Consider the following 23,538-nt stretch of genomic DNA (forward strand, 5'->3'; position numbering starts at 1 on the left):
TCGAAAATGGAAGGAAGGGAATCACTAATGATATTTCGAAGAGTCATGAGCTTTCAAAAAAACAAAACAAAATTGTGCCAAGTGTATGCCGGAATGGTTACTTCGTTTTTCTGGATATTTTAAATATACAAACAATGAGTAGGGCAACAGCTTATATCATAAAGATATTCCACGATAAAGGATGTTTGTGGAAGATAGAAATATAAAACAAATAATACAGAATTATATAGAAAGAAGTACTAAAATATACAGAAGTCTAAGCAATGACTGTGGCAGCGCAAGACTTGGAATAATGTCATTAACTCTTAACATATCATGTTTTCAATGGAGTCACGTTTATTCATTTTTCTAATTTTTTTAACCGCTTTAAAATTTTTAAGCTAGCGAAAACTTCAATAAAATAAGGTACGATTCTTTAGTACTGATAATAGAAAACAATCGATTTCAGTAATGAGAAAATTATGGATCGAGGAATGGATACAGTCAGTTACAGATTTTTGAATAATACCTTAATTTCATTGATATTATAGCTGATATATTTATAGCAAAATACAGAAAATACATTTTAAAAACATTCTATATATTTAAAATAATTAGGACAATCAAATGAACCAGTCTCCCAGCTGCTATCACTGGTTTGATTTCGTCAATTTTTATTTTCTATGAAAGCTTATGATATAACATTAATAGTCGCCTGTTTTTTACCTACCTTATTTTGGAGAGGAATCTCAAAACACTATTTCCCAAAATAATTTGATATTTGACTACTTATAAAATGCATCACTGTAATAAATAAATGACAAACTGTACATACTTCTTGGCCAATTTTTGATTTATTAGTAATTTTTAAAAAGATGCAAAAGGTTCATTCTTGATTTTTTAAAAATTTATAATGGAAATTGTACCAATATAATTCACAAATTTTTTAACGTTCAGTTTTGCCCCACGGGCTTTGGTAAAATCAATCTTTTAGCACCGTTTTTTTTTTTTTTTTTTTTTTTTTTTTGAACCACGAGGAGGAAAAGAATAATGTAGTTGAGCTCATAATAAGAAAAGAACAAGGAATCTTGGCCTAGGTAAAAACGCAGTTAAAACATTTTATTACAAATAGTTTCGAATATAGCAAGATTAAAAACATCTAAAAATAAACTATATCAAGATTTGTATTTTCCTAAACTTTATAAAATCTAAAAGAATTTATAACTGAAATTTAGTCTGAATATTGTGTCTGAAATGCATTTTTCGCTAAATTTTAGTTTAATTATTATACGCATTGATAGATGGCAGCACATTTCGTAAATTATTCATTTTTCTTGTATGGAAACTTCCATTTTATTTAGTCTGTAGGAAAGTGTTATTCGAAATGGAAATTATAAATGCAATTAATTGCCATTAATAGCAACTTTTTAATATCAAAAAAAGAAAACCGAACAGAAATCAGCTTCTTTTTAATTAAACGACAGTATTAATGATTAACAATAAAACAATTATAACAGGATTTCCATGTAATTTCTGAAAACTTTTTTATGAAAATAACTCAACTAAATGCCAAGTCAATTAATACATGGAATTAGAGATTTCTATCAACTTTGAGAAAAAATTAACTTCTCAACTCAAAGGCTGAAAAAAAGAATTTCCAGAAGAAATTTTGAATGAATTTTCGCTTCAGAAAAAAACTATGAAACTGAAGTCAAGTACATTAAACATAAATTTTGCTAAAATGATTACATTGCTTAAACCCCAAAATAAGAATTTAGGGGTCCTATTCATTGGGGGAAAAAGTGCCAATTCAAAAGTAGGCCAGTATAAAAAGTAAAAATCCTTACTATTCTATGTGATTCGTGAGATCTGATGACTTTACATTGACACTAAGATAACAATAAATCATATATATAGGAAATATTAAAATTACACATAAGCAAAATCATGATAATGAACTGCAGTATATGTTAAAATACAAACCATATTATATGTACAATAAAAGTTGAGAAGAAAAATTCTTCAGAAATTAATTTCTTACAGATTTTTCTTATGATCTATTTAACAAGTTCGATACCACGTCACACAATTCTGATCCACACATTCTATATTTAACTATTAAAAGCCCGTTTTAACTAAAAAACGGAGTTTTCAATCAAATTTTGGGTAAAATGTAAAATGCTAAAACTGTCATTGCTATTCAGGGTTTTAATTTCTAATATAGTCTCTAATATATCTTTTACATACGGTTTATTTTAGTAAAAAGGACGATTTGCCAATATGAGGGATGTGTCACAGCTCCGGAATCGTAGATTACCGATTCCTAGTCTAAAATAAGTATCAATAATGATTAAATCTTTAAGAACAATTTCAATTAATATTATCTCTGAAATTGAAAATATTATCAATATATTTTAGTTTCATTATCATATATACCGATAGATGGCAGCACGTATCGTAAATCCCGAATGTAATAAAATAAAACCTTTATCAAATTGGGCAATAGAATGAAAGATGAAGTCTAAATTTAAAATTTTTGGTTATAAATTCAAATTTTGTATATGTAAATTCAAATGTTTTGTAGTTAAGCAGAATCGAATTATTTGGAAAAGGATAAATTTTATGTTACTAGAAGAATTTTTCTAAAATAAAACTAAAAATTGTATAAGAATCAATGCAAATCAAATTTAAAAAATCTATAAAATGAGTACAAATTTATTTCATAATTATGAAAATTAAAAGGGTTCATATTAAACCTGAATATAAATGCTCAGAATTTTAACGAAGAGTCGTACTTAAGAATTTTGGAAACTTTTAAATTATTTACATTTTCTCAGATAATAAATGAATTGCAATCGGTTTTCATTTTTTTTAATTCTTTTTTTAAAAATAGTGTTCAGGACTTGTAGTGTCCATACTTAATGAGTGTAGTCCATACTTAATCACAGAGAAAAAAGACATACTGGTAGCTTTCTAATGTCTTTTTTTTATCTTCCTGTTTTCATACATCATGTTCAGGACTGCAATACTCATAATCACGGAGAAAACTGGAATTTAATAGTTTTCCAATATCTTTTTATCTTCCTTTTTTCTTATAAGCTGTTTTCCTTGGTTGTTTAATCATTTCGATTTAATATTCGAGAGATGAAAGTACTTCCGGCTTCCTAGATAATATCTGCCAACCACCACCACCACCCCTCTTTTCCTTTATAGTAAATCATTAATTGTGTATACAGTGATGGTCTTTCATAAGGAAAATCAACATTTTTTGGAATATATCTTGCAATGTAATTGTGATATCTAGATAACTGACAGTACGATATCTTTAAAGAACCGCTTAATATTTATCTCTGCTAATAGTGCAAGAGAATCCATATCTAGTCATTATACAAGACAGATTATGGCCAAGAAACGCCAAATTTGGCACAAATATGTTAGCACAATTTAGTATAAATGGCACAGCTAAGGAAATATGCAAATCGAAACGATTTTTTGAAACTTTTAATTAGAATTCCACAGTTAAAAACCAAGCATTATTTTTATATCACTCTAAAAATCAACTTTTTAATAATATTAATTTAACACCTGCAATTTTTTATCTGAATTATAACAATTTTTATAAAATACTTTTAAGTCTAATTTGTAATAATATTTTATTGTCATAAAGAAATTTGAACCATTTAATTTCCTAAAGTGTTGTTTAAAAATTCAATCGTATCTTCCATATATGAAAACTAGATTCTTTTTTTTTTTCCCCATTTTCTTTGCAAATGTAGAAATGTATTTTTATTCCTAACTTAATTTGATCAGATTAATTCAGGGTTTCCATTTTTTTTTTTTTTTTTTTTTTTTTTTTGAAGAAAAAAAATTTTCAAGGACTTTCAAAGGCATTTTTAAAAAATTCAGTTTTTTAAAAATGCCTTTCAAGAACTACATATTTCAGACATAAAATGCAACTGATAAGTTTAAATCAAGTATTTTCAATATTAACATTAAAATAAATCATTACTTTCTTGTTTACTGCTTCAAAATATTGCGGTGAAAAATACTAAGGACACCAGTTACGCTTATCTTGTTAATATAAGAAGACACCAATGAAATATCTTTTGAATGCCAATGATGTGGGGGTTGTTGAGAAGCTCCTAGGCTCGATGGCCTTTCATCTTCCGTTCGACTAGAATGATGGATGAATGCCAGACAATATATGTTGAAGATAATTTGGATTTTTATATTATATTTTTTGATAACTTCTTCAGTATATCTTTCATTATTTCTATGCTTATAAATAGAACACAAATACACAGTTTTGTCTCTGTTACAGAGGATAATTTGTTACCGAAATCTTTTAAGACAGTAAGGAATTTTTCCAATTAATTGAAAGATTATATTTGCTATTCCCTCATTTTTACTTCCTCGTATACGAAATATAAAGAAAGTATTACAATCGTTACAAAATTTTGAGCTAAAGATTTTGTCGAATCTCCAAGTTTCAGACATTTTTACCATTATGCCTGTTGGTCATTCAACAAGCTTAGAGTTAGACAGCTGAAATTTGGTATATGGAATGACGACCAAATTTGTAGATTCTATCAAATTTTGAACGAAATTTATTTACAGGCAGTCTGGCTGTTCGAGTGCAAGAGAGCTCGGTAACCAGGATAGGTGAATAAAATTTGGTATACAGGCTAATATAAATACTTATGAAATTTGGAACGAAATTCATTTATAGGTAGTCTGGCTGTTCTAATACAAGAGAGCTCGGTAACCAGGATAGGTGAATAAAATTTGGTATACAGGCTAATATAAATACTTATGAAATTTGGAACGAAATTCATTTATAGGTAGTCTGGCTGTTCTAATACAAGAGAGCTCGGTAACCAGGATAGGTGAATAAAATTTGGTATACAGGCTAATATAAATACTTATGAAATTTGGAACGAAATTCATTTATAGGTAGTCTGGCTGTTCTAATACAAGAGAGCTCGGTAACCAGGATAGGTGAATAAAATTTGGTATACAGGCTAATATAAATACTTATGAAATTTGGAACGAAATTCATTTATAGGTAGTCTGGCTGTTCTAATACAAGAGAGCTCGGTAACCAGGATAGGTGAATAAAATTTGGTATACAGGCTAATATAAATACTTATGAAATTTGGAACGAAATTCATTTATAGGTAGTCTGGCTGTTCTAATACAAGAGAGCTCGGTAACCAGGATAGGTGAATAAAATTTGGTATACAGGCTAATATAAATACTTATGAAATTTGGAACGAAATTCATTTATAGGTAGTCTGGCTGTTCTAATACAAGAGAGCTCGGTAACCAGGATAGGTGAATAAAATTTGGTATACAGGCTAATATAAATACTTATGAAATTTGGAACGAAATTCATTTATAGGTAGTCTGGCTGTTCTAATACAAGAGAGCTCGGTAACCAGGATAGGTGAATAAAATTTGGTATACAGGCTAATATAAATACTTATGAAATTTGGAACGAAATTCATTTATAGGTAGTCTGGCTGTTCTAATACAAGAGAGCTCGGTAACCAGGATAGGTGAATAAAATTTGGTATACAGGCTAATATAAATACTTATGAAATTTGGAACGAAATTCATTTATAGGTAGTCTGGCTGTTCTAATACAAGAGAGCTCGGTAACCAGGATAGGTGAATAAAATTTGGTATACAGGCTAATATAAATACTTATGAAATTTGGAACGAAATTCATTTATAGGTAGTCTGGCTGTTCTAATACAAGAGAGCTCGGTAACCAGGATAGGTGAATAAAATTTGGTATACAGGCTAATATAAATACTTATGAAATTTGGAACGAAATTCATTTATAGGTAGTCTGGCTGTTCTAATACAAGAGAGCTCGGTAACCAGGATAGGTGAATAAAATTTGGTATACAGGCTAATATAAATACTTATGAAATTTGGAACGAAATTCATTTATAGGTAGTCTGGCTGTTCTAATACAAGAGAGCTCGGTAACCAGGATAGGTGAATAAAATTTGGTATACAGGCTAATATAAATACTTATGAAATTTGGAACGAAATTCATTTATAGGTAGTCTGGCTGTTCTAATACAAGAGAGCTCGGTAACCAGGATAGGTGAATAAAATTTGGTATACAGGCTAATATAAATACTTATGAAATTTGGAACGAAATTCATTTATAGGTAGTCTGGCTGTTCTAATACAAGAGAGCTCGGTAACCAGGATAGGTGAATAAAATTTGGTATACAGGCTAATATAAATACTTATGAAATTTGGAACGAAATTCATTTATAGGTAGTCTGGCTGTTCTAATACAAGAGAGCTCGGTAACCAGGATAGGTGAATAAAATTTGGTATACAGGCTAATATAAATACTTATGAAATTTGGAACGAAATTCATTTATAGGTAGTCTGGCTGTTCTAATACAAGAGAGCTCGGTAACCAGGATAGGTGAATAAAATTTGGTATACAGGCTAATATAAATACTTATGAAATTTGGAACGAAATTCATTTATAGGTAGTCTGGCTGTTCTAATACAAGAGAGCTCGGTAACTAGGATAGGTGAATAAAATTTGGTATACAGGCTAATATAAATACTTATGAAATTTGGAACGAAATTCATTTATAGGTAGTCTGGCTGTTCGAGTGCAAGAGAGCTGGGTAACTAGGATAAGTGAATAAAATTTGGTACACAGGCTAATATAGATACTAATGAAATTTTGGACGAAATATGTCAAACGGTTCGCCATCTGTATTTTAGCATGCATATAAAGACAATAACTCACAAATACAGTGACTTAAACCAATGAAATTCGATTTATTATCTTGTCTCTATAACTGTGTGAATTTTGATTCCATTCGGTCGTAAAATAGACGTTTAAAATATAGATTCACATGACAGATTCAATATAAATATTATATTAATGCCAAAGATCTATATTTCGTAACTATTACTCGCCAATGCCATACAAGGAATTCGCTTACAGTTTTTTGCGGAGGAAGGAGGATAAGACCTTTATTGTATCCTCTTGTATCCACTCATGCTGATTTTATCAACATTTTTAATTCAGCTATTTAATTAGCCGTTAGACTTGCTTATACAATAAGTAAAATACACCGCAAAGTTATAATGTTAAAATCAAAGCAAATAAATAAATGCAAGTTCAAATGACTATAAGGGACTAAAATAACGCAGATAGTTAACCCTTATGCTCATTTTGTATAGTATACCATACATACAACTTTATAAAAATATTTATATATATACCTTATATATATATATATATATATATATATATATATATATATATATATATATATATATATATATATATATATATATATATATACATACCTATTTTTTTTTTTTTTTTTTTTTTTTTTTTTTGCTTTTCTTCAAAAAAGCAATCTTGCCACGATAAGAGTTAAGCTTCTAATGCAAATTTGACACCATTAAGTTCGGCTCTTTTAGGAAGGTTCATGTACATAATAAATAAACCAGGAGTAAGGCTACTAAAATAACACAGCCTTAATGTCGATTAGGATTGAAGTTTAAAAATGTTTTGTTGAAGGAGCTACGAAGCTACGAATATCAAATTATGTGCAAGAGATTTAATTGAAATTTAATATAACGACTGTTCCTAACGAACTAGCTTAACGCCAAAGACAATAAGTGTCTTTTTTTTTTTTTTTTTTTTTTTTTTTTTTAGCAATTGAGCAGCAGTTGGTTAGATGGTTAGATAGCAATAATGAAAACGGTCGAATTTCAATGCAATAATAAAATCTATTGGTACCAATCACGCAATAAAAGAAGAATTCTGAAAAAAGTGGTATCATTAAAAAGACGAAAATTAGTTTCATGCAATAATACTTTCGGGAACTACCACTAAAAAACGCCAAAATCTCGTTTCATTTTTAATTAATTAAATTTGTAATTAAAATTTCAAAAAAAATCGTCCTGAGATGCATTTTTCGAAGCATATTTATATCAAATTTGGTAGTCTAAGACAAACGGTTTGACCTGCAGCTAAGCCGATAGATACATATTTATTATTAGTTGAGACAGTCTCCTAATGTTGGTGAAGAATCAAACGTCTTTAACTTAAAATTCGCGTACTTTCAGTGAGAAATTAGCAAATATATGTAAGTAATATCAAGTTTAAATAATCTTGTTTAAAATAACAAGTTTCAAAGTAAATTAACCATTTTCTACTGAAGGCGCAAGAACTCTGTAGAAGTTGTAATATCTTGTGTGTTTGGTGCAAAATAGTCAGATCTCTCTTTTATGCCAAACAATCCAATCAACCAACTTGTAAAAGTTGTTTATGAGAAAGAACGCTAGTAAGGCTAGAAAAGTACAATAGCCTCGAAGAGATATTTTATAAAAAGTTCAATTTATTCTAAAAATTGATAATAATTTACAAACAAAGCAGAACTTATTAACGTACAAACATAGAAATAAAATTAAATATAAAAAAAAAGAAAAAGAAAAAAACTCCACTTGTTTTTTTAAAATTCTTCTACACAAAAATATAATTAAAGAATTCAATCGTGCAATTTTGAAAAATGTACATGCCCCTTTGAAAAATGTTCATGCCCCTTTTATTACACAGGGTGTCTCAAAAACCACGACCGCGGCTTTTATTTCTTAAATATTGATCGTAGACATATATTGTAAATTATAAAGTTGCGTAAAAAAGATGCAAAATGCTATGAAATCGATTAAAATTTTCAGGGGATTAAACTTTAAAAAATACAAAATTTAAATTTTTATACGGACCCTGTACCAAAAAAAATTCCTCAATGAGTAAAATGTGCCCCATCCTCTAACAAGGTCATGTACAAAATTTCAGAATGTTATCATGAAAATTCTCAAAGATATGTTAATACAAATTTTAAAACCTATGCTTTCTGAAAAATACTTTAAAATTTTACATCATGAATTACAGAATATAACTATAAAATAGCACAGTCAGTGAATTTGTAAAAAATCTTATGTAATCTTTCATTAAAATAATCTTTCCTTTCAGTTATTATTTCTACACATTTTTAATACTTTTGAACCAATAAATAAAAAAATTATTATTTATTTATTCAGTCATTACTTTTTTTTTGTTAATTTGTGTACGACCCCTAAAACACGAACATCCGACATGATTTTTCCTCTCTGCGAACTGATATCCAGACATCGAAAAGTCGTTTAAGTCAGTATTTATGTAGTTTCATATCTTTGAGACTTTTTGCGATAAAATGCTGAAATTTCGTACATGACCTTATTAGAGAATGGGGCACATTGGGAATTTTTTTGTACGGGGTCCTATAAAAATTTAAATTTTATATTTTTTTAAATTCCCTGAAAACTTTTAATTGATTTCAAGGCAATTTGCACCTTTTTTTACGCAACTTTGTAATTTACAATATATGTATACGATCAATATTTCAGAAATAAAAGCCGCGGTTGAGGTTTTTGAGACACCCTGTATATGTTTTTAATATTAATGATTACTGCTGATATTATACCTATTTAACTGGATATAATAATACTCCGAGTAGCTTTCTTATTATTTTTCATTTGATATGTCATAAACAACAACTGGCTGCAATATTAAGTCATGCGGCCCCGATAATCACACGTAATCAGTAATAAATTATCATCTCTAGTCGACAATCTGAAATCTTTTAAATGCAATAAAATCTTAATCGTGTCAATTCTAGGTGTAATAATACACTTCATAATTTTCCCTATATTGTTAACTAGAGTAGTCGTTGACTATAAATTAGCTTCATATTATCATGTGACAGTCTATTACAAGAAATCTGAGAGTTTAGAAAGTCCTAAATAAACACTTGAGTCCATTTTAAGTTAAAGTTTCAGATCAAGCACATTAGACAATTTTAGAGGCAATAAGGTCTGGTAGTAAAGTCATGGTTTCCAGATCAGAAGGTCTCAGGTTCGAAACCTGATTCCATCAACGAATCACTGTGTAAGCTGGTCTGGTGCATGCTAAAATACGTCGAGATCAAATTTCCTTTCACCGGTGTGGTGCCGAAGTTTGGAGAAGTTATAGCAGTTCAAGTGCCCTCGTAATCTGAGACAGAGTTCAAAATTATGAGGTCCGTCCAAAAATAATTCAAGTGTTACTTCAAAACGGGACATAAATATAACTAACAATTTAAACCAGATGGCGTTAACTGCTAACAAATATATACAAAGTCCATTCTCCTTGAAACTGGTAAGATCATAATCTGGTATACAAATATTGAAAAAAGATATTGAAGATTTACTCTATCCGTGCTATATAGTACAATTCACTGTTTAAACTGCACCTGATAATTTTGAAATAAGCTCATGATTTTAAATCATATTTTCTTAGTTATTCAAAGTAGTTAAGTTAATAGTTTTTGCATAAGAAGGAGATCATTATGTCACTATTTTTCATTTCATTAATAAATTTTCGAAAATTTAAGTTTAAAAAATATATGTTTCATTATTTGCAGATAAAAAGTAAAACTAGTATTTTACTATTTTTATTATGAGGGTGTATTTCTTAACGATTCTATTATTTATCTTTAAATATAAATTAAAAATATAAAGCTTAAAGCATCACACTCACAAATTAAAGAAAATAACATGCAAATTCTTCTTAACAGTTTCATCAAACTGTTTACAAACGGTAGCGTACGGCATTAAAGAATTTAAGCGTGACATACCGAAATAATAAAAACACTGTCTAAAAATGTCATTCTGAGAAGATGACTGTTTTCGGGGGCTGATTTTTTTTCCACGAAGTGAAATCACTCACTAATCTTAGCACAATTCTAACGAAATAGACATAAAACTGGCAATTTCCCCACGTGTTTATTTTGGTAACCACTAATTTATGCAGTCTCATAGCAACTAGCGAGCGTGAAATATTATCGGTCCGTTTTCGATATTAAAAGTAGGTGTACGCACAAAATGACCTACTTTAAGAACTATGAATCATCTTGGCAACAATCGTGCATCTTATTTTAATCCAGAAGCCACGCCTTTAAAATTACGTAGCGTGCAATTTGATTATAATCGTAACTTCATTATTTTGAATGCTTCTTAGACATGATAAGGCATTTAATAATGCAACACAGACGGTAGCTTTTCCCAAGTTTCACCAACATAACAAGAGTTCCCGGATGATGCACTTCGTTTAGGAAAATAATTTCTTACTTAAAAAAAATCGTTTTTAAAAAGCAAAAGCTGTGACAGAGTTCCTGGTATTAATACTTATGATTCTGGCAACATACCAAGTGTCAAAACAACTATTTATCTTGAAAAATTATTCATCAGAATAAATTGTCTTACACGATGGGCTTAAAAACGAACAGGGGAAAACATTAATTCATTAAACTTTTAAAACGTGATCTTTAAATAATTTTTTAATGTTCTTATTATATAATCAAAAATTATATACTCAGCGGGAAATGAAAAAGTCATAATGTTTCGGCTTAATGAACAATTTAAAACTATTTCCTTTGGATAAAAACTAAAATTACTACGCCTTTCGCGTACTCTAAAAAACAATTTACATAATAAAAAAACGTAATATACTATTTTGAAAGGTTTTGAACCTTATTTTATTACGGACGAATAAGTATAAAGAGAACCTATATTGATGTTTCCTTCAAAATAACTACCATCTGTATTGCTAGTAAGAAATACATGCGAATTGCAAGCTCTCTTTAACCAACTCCTTGAGTGCTGTACTTCTTCGAAACTTGAGAATTGTTGCCTCTTGATCTTTTAAAGAGCACATTTAGCCACCATAGCGAGAGCTCTACTATTTTTCGCGCTTTCACTGCTTAGTTAAGTAAATTCTTTAATGAAAGGAAAAGTAACATGCGGAAAGAAAAAAGGCTGCTTCTGGGAGTGCCTGATTGTGATGTTTTGATATGCTATTTGAAATCAGGAAGGGTCTGGTAAACCGGCAGCTCATGATGATGTAGTACCAAAGACCTCGATTTCCACTTTATAGGACGTTTTGAATGCCTGCTATCACGAGCCTGCTTTACGAGTTCACACATTTGGAATGAATTCAGGCTCTGCTGCCTAGCCCGTCATAAAATAATCTTCGGCTGTTCCATCGGACCCCGGCCAATGAATTTCTTTTTCAAACAAGCGTTGAAACAATGAAATAAAAAAATAATAATACATTTGAAAGATACAGAAATTATTGTATCAGCTTTTGTGGAGATGGTAGTGACGTAATGAAACTCAAACTCAAGACACATATATGAAAGGCAATAAAGTGTCAGTCAAATATGCTTAAAATCAAAGAGTTAAAAATTAAAATTTGTATGTAAAAATGAAGTGATATTTTCGCCAACCTTGTTTCTGCGAAAATAAGACTGAATCAAAAAATAAGTCCTAGCATAATTTCTCGAAATACTGAGCTATATTCCAGGAATATGATCGTTAACTTTAGAGAAGCCATTATTATTATCGAAAGATCAATCAAGGTGCAAATATAAGTGCACACCAATAACTAACGGTTGCGACAACGACTAATTACGATCTTGAGGTGGAATGAAGATCATTATGATCTGTGCAGTGGAAGCAAGAGGATCCATGTTTTCGAGAACATTTCTTTAATGATCACATTTCACACAAACAAACACGAAAGATAAGACATTAAAAAGCATATCATCTCCTTATAATTACAATTGCAATGCACTATGGGATGCATACCTAATCAGACATCGCCATCTATTATCCAAAAAAGAAGATAGAATAATGCAACTGCTACATTCTTATGATTATTTTACAGATTTAAAAAAAAAAATATTTTGATCCTCAAGTAAGACAACAACAAAATGAAAAATACAGAATTTCGCTTAACAAGCGTAATTAATTCTCGAATCTTACTCATAAAGCAAAACAACTTGTTCAATGGGACTCCATACTAATTAGGACAACACGTGCTATTCCGAAAAAATACTCAAACAAATGAATAGTAATGTAATTTTTTTATTTATAATGATGCTTTTTTTACAAGAAAATTGTTTGAAGACAATTATCTTTGACTGCGCTTCAAAATTAGACGAAAAGGGGACACAGCATTATTTTTAAACGCATTTGCAACGACCATAGCTATTGCTTTATCATGATGATACTTCTCAACATACAATGTAACAATTTCCCATGCTTTCAGCATCTCTTATTTTTCTAGAAGGTTATTGCTCATCTGCATCTATTATTTCTTCCTCTTCTGACCAAATCTCCTCCGCAGCTTTTTACTGTGACACAGAATGCGACCCTATAAGCTCTTCGGCGATCTTGGCTATGTCTACCAGCTCATCGATGTCGCTGCTATTCACATCTGGCCCCATAATCTTGATCAAGGGCAAAATCTTGTCGATTAAGACACCAAGACACTTGCTCAAACCTCTTAGGACCGTTCGACAACGCTATCCGATCAGGACTTTTTCCATGTGGATATAAGCACTCTCTTCAAACTAGGATTCAACACAGACTGATAACAAGCCAATCCAGCATGTGAATTTACCATGTCTCTCCGCCATTCGTTATGTGAAACTAAGCTTGTTAAACGAATAATTTTTTACATTTGGTTTTGCTTTTTAAGCGAGATTTCATTGTTTTAACGAACGAATAATTGTGGAAGATTCCCAGGGTTAAGAATTTTACAAATTTCTGCAATGAAAAGTTGGGTCTTAGAATGGTCCGAAATGGTAAGCAGCATATGATAATTTCGGTCAACAGGTGGCAGTGACAAGAAGAGTAAGGGCGAATCAAAAGCAAAACCAATATTTACCCATTCGAAGATATTGCTACAGAAATTGTTCGGTGGGTGTGCAATAAGAAGTCCAACAAGCTCGATAACGAAGCTCCATTCCACGAAGAAGCATAAATAACAAAACTAAGCCGAAGTGCGCATATCTATAGAACTTGCAAAAATTAACAACACATACGCAAACAGCAGATCGTTAAACAGAAAACAGTTCAATATACAACCTGAGAGCTCGCTCTGCGATCAACACTATGAAGAGAGAATTGGTTAGATATCCTCGCTTTAGTTCTCTCGCATTTTTATAGTCTCCGTAGTAAGGATGAAATATTCGAGAAATATGTACGGATCTAGTCTTAATAGAAATAACGTCATAATTCTTGTATTTTCTATAATCTTCATTTTGTCGCCAATGACAGTCCATTAAAATATTTGTAAATATCTCTTCTTTACTATGTCATTAAGTGCACAAGGAAGCAATGTATTACATTTTCATAATAATATCATATGAATGGATTCTTAAAAGAAGAGCAAAATGTGTGACTGATAGATTCTTTTTTTAAATGATATCCAAGCAACTGCCTTTGCAAAAACACCAAAATAAGACACCTCCCAGAAGAACTGAAGAATTCTTCCCAGAAGAATTTCTCTATACTAAGCATACAAGAAAGTAAAAATCATTTCATATTTATAAAAATGGAAAATAAGGCAAAATAAAATTTTGAAACAAAAAAAATTTGGTTTAATACTTTTAACTTGTAAATTTAAAAAATAATGATGGTGATGATGAAAAGCTGAGTAAAAATAATTCTTTAAATAACTTTTACACCTAATTATTAAAAACAAAAAGTCATAAAACAAAAACAGAACAACTATTTTATAAACTAGAAACCATTAAATGAAATTTGTATCACCCTTATCATACTATTAAACAGAATAAAGGAATAATAATAGGCCTGGATTATAAAAAAAGTGACATAGATGCCATTGTTTAGGGGTTTTTTTTTCAGTATTTTCAAGGTTATTTAATTTTGTGCTTTCATTTGTTTCAGAGTAAAATCAGTGATTACTTTCAGGGCGTTATTTTTATGATTTTTTCTTCCTGTTTTTAAATTCACTAATATGTCAATATGGCCAATGTTGTTTTGTACTTGACTCACTGTAAAACAAATTGGTCCAACTGATTCAAGTCAATGCCAGTTAAACCTTGAGAATTAGAATGCATTAAAAAGCTTTAGAATTTGTACATCATTTTTAAAAACTACTTTTCTAAATAAAACTTATATGTAAAATATTAACATCAGCTCTCTTGGAGGTGAACTACAATTAAATATTTTATGATTTCAGTTTGTCATAATTTTATTTACATAAAGAAACACCTTATATAGATATTAAATTTATAAAAAAAAATTTGGTTTTGGAACGAGCATATGAGTTACCCCATTTAAGAGTTCTATATAGCTTAATTCTGGACGGATAGTAATCTTTTATACATTAAAACCAATGTCTGTTAAATCCTAGAACAGACATAGTGCACATATGTGATTTTATCTTAATATTATATAAAGAATGCAAAAACAGGGAAAACACCTTCTAATGACAGTCATACCAAACCAATAACTTTTTTAATGCTCAGACTAGGCTTCTTAAATTGTGGTTTTAAACTCAAGTGCATATATAGAATGTTGAGATCATTGAACTTTGGTTTATCCTTTATCTATTAAAATGCACCTTATCAACAATTTCTTAATATGTAACTATTGTTTAAATGATATTGGAATTGCATAAACTTTCAAATTCCAGTTTTTTATATCATATTTTGAAGTTATATAAGATCTATTTCTGGGATAAATTTTCAGCCATGGTCAGATGGCAGGGAAGACAACTGAGCTCGCATTTTCTAATAAAATTTCCATACCCTCTAAAGGTTCTTCAAACCTTTGCAGTTTTTAATATGCAATAAACTGAAAAATGCAGTAGAAGAACTATGATCCTTTGGTACAAGAGCAGAAAGTGAATTATTAATAATCCTAAAGGGTGCTATCCTGACAAAACAGTAAAGCATTTATGTCATTTTTTTAAGGTAAAATAAAATCAAATAAATAATAATAAAAAAATAATAATGTTTCAGGCATCGTCAATTTTTCCTAAACCACTCAAAACAAACGGGTGCAAATAATAATAATAATAATAATAACTTACCTACATCTCTCCTTTCTGTTACAAAGTCAAGATTCAGATTTAAGGCTAATGTGGCTTTTATTCAGAAGAAAAAGTTCCAAACGGATAAAAATGTAACTAGCACTCTTTCAGACCCAGGATTAGAACAAAAATGAAATAGTAGTGAAAGTAATAATAATAGCGTTTTAAAAATAGTAGCATTTCATTGAAATGCTAATATATATTTTTTTAATTTTACCTTCAGAATATAGCATTTTTCATTTTGTTCCAATTTGAAAGATGCAAAATTTTATTATATTTTATTCAAAAATTAATTCAAAATTTTGTATTGCTTTTGCAAAGGGGAAAATTCAAAAAAAGAAATCAGCCAAGCCAAGCAAGCTTGGTTTCATATTTAGAGCTACATTCAGTCTCATGAAAACTGAAAATGCAACAAATTTATAATGCAAAGTGAAAGGTAAATTCTTAGGCTCAAATTGTTTTGTATTAAAACAAAGTCTGTATGGAAATCTGCATTACATTTATAAGTAAACATAAATATTGAAATATAAATATAATTAGCTTCAGTTAATTTCTTTTCTATCCAGGATATCATGTACAACAGGAAGTGATGATCATCTATTACATTTTATGTCTTTTGGGTTAAAAGAAAACTACAGTGTATATGAAATATGACTGCTGATCAACTAGGTTCACAAGCTATCAAAAGTTACCTATGCACATTAGATTTCTGTATTAAAATCATCTTTCAGCTTCGAAGAATGCTTAAGTATGGCAGAATTAATTCTTCAGAAGATATCAGGCAGTATCATAACAAGAAAAATGGAATCTCTGCTATAATATGAATTTCCCTTTCTCTCCTTTCAGCCATTATTAGTGGTTAATCAAAACCATGTGCAGGTCATAGCATTATTTTTTTTTCTTCATTAACTGACAATTTTAATTTCAAAAAGAAATATAAGTGCATTAATGTTTTGTTCAAATGGTATCTTCCAAGACTAGTACCAGCAGTATCTATATCTTCTATCTTGGCATCCATTGCTTAATATTTAGTTATAGTCTTCTGCTACTCTCCTTCTCTATTAATATGTAAAAAGAATTTTTTATTTTAAGTATTTTTGGCCTTTTAACCTTCAATTTATTACTTATTCGAATATTTTTTTCTGGAAATATTAAATTCAGTTTCTCCCCTGAAAAAAGCACACACATTAAAATGATTTGAATAGAATAAAAAATTTTAAAATTAATAGCAAATCTTGAAAACATTAAAATAGTGTATTGCAATACAATACTGAGTATACAAGTCGCCCAAAGTATAATATGATGTTATAGCACTCAATCATCATCAGTGCCTTTGCAAAAATTGCTGAAACTCGAAGGATGGTATTATTTTGTTCGCCTCTTTTTTCATTTTATTTCAAAAAACAGATTAAATGTTTTCTAAGACTGGCAACCAAAATATCTATACTTTTTTGCTCCTCAGTCAATCTCAATTATGATATGTATCGTAAAAAAAAAAACACATAAATGCATATATTTTTAAAACTTAAAACTTTTAATTAACTTCTTCAGGAAATAAAAGAACAATTAATAACCAAATTCCCCCTTTATAAACATGAAATAAATCAAGATAAATAAAAAAAAATTTAAATAATAAATTCCAAAATATTGTCTTATAAGTACCCTTAAAGATTGGAGTCAGAGAAATTTATATCCTCCTTCACTTACCCATCCTTTGCTATATCTGTTTTATATCTCTGCAATCTTGATATTTTATATCTGGATACCTGAATTTTAATAAAATATGTGTATGTCAAAATAAAAATATTTTTTTTTATTGTGACCCTTTCAGAAAAAAATATTAAAATTTATTAATTAAATCATCAACAACTTCATACACACATTTCTAACATTGTTAACTAGTGATAAAGTGATGAAGAAATGGCACATACAGATATTACAGTACAGTAACTTTTACTGATTTTTTATATAATAATTTTAGTTTTTAAAGATAAATATGATTAGGCAGGGGAAAAAAAAAAAAAAAAAAAAGAGAGAAGGCAAAAATACTACTTTACTTTCAGCACCAGCTATTTATGCTAATAACAAATTTTTAATGATCAAGATGATTTATTATCAGTTATAAAACAGAAAAACTGTTACGGTAGTGATAATTACAGCAATGGGAAATAAATAACAACTATCCATTCCAAAAATTTAAAATATTACCTATTTTTTTCATGCTATCAAAGATTTATGAAAGAATATTTTAACTATTTAACAGCTAAATCTTCTTTATTCTCTAATACGATGATACCTTCAGTTTGAGAATATATTGCTGTTTTGGTTAATTAAGATATATAAACCTTTCAGATGTTTATAGATCCAGTATAATTTTTTCATTAAATTATAACATCCATGTATTATTTAAATGTAATTTAAAAGTTCCAAAATAAGATACAGAAATTATAATTTCAATACCTTTTGACCTATACCAAATTTTAATACCTATATAATATTAATTATTTATGCATATATATATCATTATTATTATTTATATATACCTATATAAATAATTTCAGCACCTATTTCAATTCCAAATATCATAAAAACAAATATTTGGTAAAAATTAGAATATCAAAAAGAAAAATAATAACCATCTTATACTATTCACTTTTAACAACATCTGCACCTTGCATAATATAAGAACTTTTTTAAATGTAACATCACTTAGAACACAAGGGAAGAATCACATAAACTCTCTAACAATGTTCATTTCATATTTTTCCAAATTTGAAATAAAACAGTTAATAAAATAATTTTGGCTTAAAGAATTTTATTATATTTGTTCAATTATATTCATTTTAATCTCTTTACATAATATGCTCTTTTGATAATATGTTCATGTTTCATTTTTATATTTGTTTCCCAATTTTAAAAGCAGTAACGAAAATTGAAACTGGAGTAATAAAAATTTATTGCTTTCCAAAAAAATAAAAAAAGATGAAAAGATTCAAGAAACCCTGTATTATAACATTTACAATTTTGCAAAACTGAAAATTGTAACATTAAGTGAACTACAATATTAGATGATTTTTATTATTTAAGTAAACAGGAAACAAATACAAATAAAATTCTGTTTCTTAAAACAGTTACTTTGCACCAAAGTTTTTAGAACAATCAAATTTTTCTAAAATAAAAATTACATAACAGAAATCGGATAAAAGTCTGTGATTCAAAACTCTTTAGTACATCTCAAAGATTTAAATTTTAATGTTACAGACATTTAAAATTGTATTCTCATCTTTAAATCTTCTACACTTGCAAAATAAAAAATTAATTTTAATAATATTATACACTAAATTAAATACTTCAAATTATACTATATTAGTCACAATTGTATTTTAAATTGCTAATAGAAAATTATCTATTTTTCAAAAATTATAAATTAAAGTCATTATTTTTTATAGTGAAAACATTCTGAAAAACTAGTCGGTATTAAATTCAGAATTTCCCATAAGATGGTGATTAGATATTTAATCAGTTTCTTTATTATATAACAACTATATAATAAAGAAACTGATTTTAAATAAATAATAAGATTTTTTTGGTGAGGATATTCGATTTCAGGCACCTTACACTCATAAATTTGCAATGTCAACAATAAAAGAAATATAATTTACATCAGTATGATAAATATGCAATCAATTGTTCTAAGAAATCAGAGTCTGTGATATAAAAATTTATAAGTTAACCATCATATTTTATTATTTAATCGGGTAAAACAATAATAAATAAAAAAAATAGACTTACGAATTGTTGTCTTCTATAATTGCACAACTTTCTCCAGAATTACTGCTTTGAAATGGTAACAATTTTAAAATATCCTCACTACTAAAGGGCAAAAAACGATAAGCACTCATAATAGGCTTCTTACAAGAAACAAAACCAAGATTTTACAAATTCTTTGGAAATCACAACAATGTGTGTAGAATCATTTTAGCGCCATTCACATCAAAAGGTAGCAAACACCTGTAGAGTAGTAAAGTTTACCATTGGTCAAACGTGACGTCATGACAATGGATGCGCGGTTGTTCATTGGAAGGAAATCGTCTATTTCAGTATGCTATAACACTTCATATTCGCTCTTGGCGAGATATTAGAAATTTTAATGTTAATTTTTTTTTAATTCTTCGAATAGATTCATGTCTTGTTTGCACAACAGAAATTGTTTTCACTTATCAAAATAATAAATTAAATAAGTCTTTCTGTTCAAAAAATAACTCAACATTTTTTTTTAATTAAGTGAAGAAAATGTGCATTTTAAGATATTTTTTTTTATTACTCAAATGTAAATAAACAGTAACCATTCAAAAATTTAATGTAAAAGGAAAGTTGCTCAAAGAATAGAATATATATATATATATATATATATATATATATATATATTGTCTTCTATGTTTAGAACTATTAAAAAAAATAGTAATTTATTAAATATCTAATTTTCAAAATAAAATATTAAATTAAAATAACAAATTCAATGAAGACAATTTTTATTCAAAAATGAAAAATTAAGTTTTAATGGTTTCTATATAAAATAAATTTAGAAAGGACAAAATAGGAAAAGAACAGATAAAAATGAGATGGTTTTATATTATTACCAGGTGGTTGGTTGGGAATATTGGTTATATTTGATTTCAGATATAACTTCTTGTCCGTGATGCAGCCAAACTGTTTGACAATAACACCGTGTTATGTTAATTATCATACTTAAGCTTTGCTTATATATGCATGGACCTTTCTAATGGAAATTGTCCCATAACACCATACCACTATTAAAAACGTAAATATTCACTTCATATATGTGCTAAATGTCTCGGTACTGCAATTTCACTTTATTATTTGTTTTGGAAGCTATATAAATATTAAATAGAATCCGCTTTCTTTAGCTTTCAGCAATGGGAATAAAATAAAGCTATTAAATATTTGATGAAACGATGAAAAAGGTTTGAATTTCAGGACTGCTGAATATTAAGCAAATAATAATAATAATAAAAATTAAAGGAATTGCCAAGATCCAGGAAAAATTCACATCAATATTAAATTGGTATAATTAAAAAGACAATTTTTTAAAATTAAATTTTTATTACATATTTAGGCTCGAATTAAATTTTCTAGGCACCTTTAGATAATCTAAGTTTTAGGGCCCTTTTCTCCTCCCCATCTTTTAAAAACGAGTTTTGCCATACACTTTAATTTAATTTTTATAAACGTGACTTTAAATAACAAATTTTAGCAAACTAAAATAAGAAAATATTTAATTGAGGTTCATTTTCAAAAAAAAAAATTATTTCTGCATAATACGCTTAAATACACAGTTAAAATTTAATTTTAAATAAAACAATAAAAAAATGTAAATGTTACACTAATTTAAATAATATTCACTATATATAATCGGGCATTTTTTAAGGATTGGATTTATACTTTTCATTCTAAAGCGCAACATTTTTCTAGAAATATAAAATATAAAACCTGCAAACGGTAATTAATCAAAAATGTTATTAATGTTCGAAATGCTTAAACAATACTTTAGGTTATTCTGATTCAATTCGATTGCATGATTTTTATAAATACGAAATTATTATTATTAAATTTTAAAAATAATTTATGCAACTTTATAAAAATTTATTTATATGAAAGCAGAAAATTAAATATACATCGCCTTGTGCATTACTATATTTTACTATACACCGTCAAAACATTCTTGGGATTAAGTAATAATCAGAATACCTATAATTAAAAAAAAATATCAACAAAAATGTAACCATTAGAACTTGTATAAAGTCAACTTTTATAGCTCATTATAAAATATTTCAATTATAAAATACCTTCTACTAAATTATAATTGTTCGGATATAATATTAATAACATCCGGAATATGTAGAATATATTGCTGTCATCAAGAAATTCCCTTTCGGGATAATTTGATAAATTTCTACCTCTCTTATTTAGAAAGAAAAAAAAAACTATTTTTGGAAAGCTTTTTTTGGTGGGATAGGAGGTCTTCTTCTTGTGTACAGCCCATCACCCCACTATCATTGAATGAAGCATATGGACAGTATTTGCTGTGGCAGACTACTGTCTTTATAACAGTCCATCCATATCACTGACCAATACTCCCAATGGACATCCTCTTCGAGGCGGCTTACCCCAGAGGGGAGGATTTTATCGGGCCCTCAAAACGATAACTCAGAAATACAGCAGACTGAAAGTAGTGGCGTAGCCAGGGTGAGTGGTGAATGAGACATGACATTATTTTCTCTATCCCACGTAATGTTTTTTAAATAGGTTGGCATTAAGTGTTCTAATGTGCCCCCCCCCGTCGGTCCCTCTAAAACGGTCGCCCCGGGCTTTCATGCTTCCCTTGATCACTGATGGCAATGCCATTTTCTAAATGGATAAAATCTGGCTTGTGATCTTCATAACAAAATTGTAGATTTTTGTCAAATCTTGGATGGAATGAGTCAATGGGAAGTCTGCATATCTGCTCGTCCAGGTCAGTGGGGTAGCGAAAATAAGTGGTCCCATAGATAGAACATAATATTTTCTCTTTTTATCATTATTAATCGTATGAAATGTGAAAATGGCGCTCAGACTTGGCATTAGTTTTTCGCCATTTCATCATCTTTAACTGTAAAAAATTGCTTGAACACACTAAAATCTCAAGGTGTCCCTAAAATCCCTTAGACTTTAATAAACTAACTCTAAGACCCTTTCTCTCCCTCTCCCCGGTTTTTACATCACTAATTCATGTGCATGAGAAACCACTTGTTAGAATCAATTCTCTATAAACTGTCCCAATTTTGTCCCGCAACAGGCGCAACAAGCTAGACTGATAAATTCAGCTTTTTTTTTTTTTTTCCCCTTCTTCTTCTTTTTATCAGCAGGCTTGTAGATTTTCATTTAATTTGGAACCAAACAAGACAAGAATTGATTATCCAGTCTATACGAGCACAATTATTCAAAAAATAAAATCGACGTAAAAATTGTTATGAATAGATAAAATGTGATAATAATTTTAGTAATTTTGACATTAAAATTATTATTTGGTTCAAATTTTGGACATAGTTGTTCAAAAGGAAGAAGTACAAAATGCATACTCGATTTTTTTTTTAATATGCTACGATATTTAACACAAAAGAAACTATGCATAAATTTAGCCGATTTGGCCACCAAATTCACTAGAGTTAATAATTGCTGCAAATTTCAATAAAACCCTTCAAATTTTGATTATTATTGTCATAATTCATTCTCGCATTATTTAAAATTTGGATTTTAGTTTGAAACTGTATGCAGTCATACTTCAGCCAAACCAATCACTTTCTTGTTGAAGAGAAAATTTCTCATAAAAAATATATGGATAGAAAGTAGAATCATTTAACATAGAAGTTTTGTGTGAATAACAGAATATGGCTTCATAATTCACGTAATAGTGCTGCAGATTATGTAATAAACATTTCTCTGATTCGGCAAAATATTTAGTGTTCTGCCGTAAAAAAGCAATTTCCAAGCTAAAAGAACGGCAATATATTTTT

The 23,538-nt window shown here is 28.7% G+C and overlaps 1 protein-coding gene across 1 annotated transcript in view; it reads right to left on the reverse strand.

Annotated features, from left to right (window-relative positions):
* Positions 1-19,990, reverse strand: part of LOC129981651 (uncharacterized) — a 33,261-nt gene extending 13,271 nt beyond the window's left edge. The window contains exon 1 of the mRNA XM_056092581.1: positions 19,757-19,990. Within this exon, the coding sequence (XP_055948556.1) occupies positions 19,757-19,866 (110 nt within the window). The 5' untranslated portion in view covers positions 19,867-19,990. The remainder of the gene's footprint in view (positions 1-19,756) is intronic.
* Positions 19,991-23,538: the final 3,548 nt, after the last annotated feature.

This window comes from Argiope bruennichi, chromosome 8, assembly GCF_947563725.1.
Source record: "Argiope bruennichi chromosome 8, qqArgBrue1.1, whole genome shotgun sequence".
Classification (NCBI taxonomy): domain Eukaryota; kingdom Metazoa; phylum Arthropoda; class Arachnida; order Araneae; family Araneidae; genus Argiope; species Argiope bruennichi.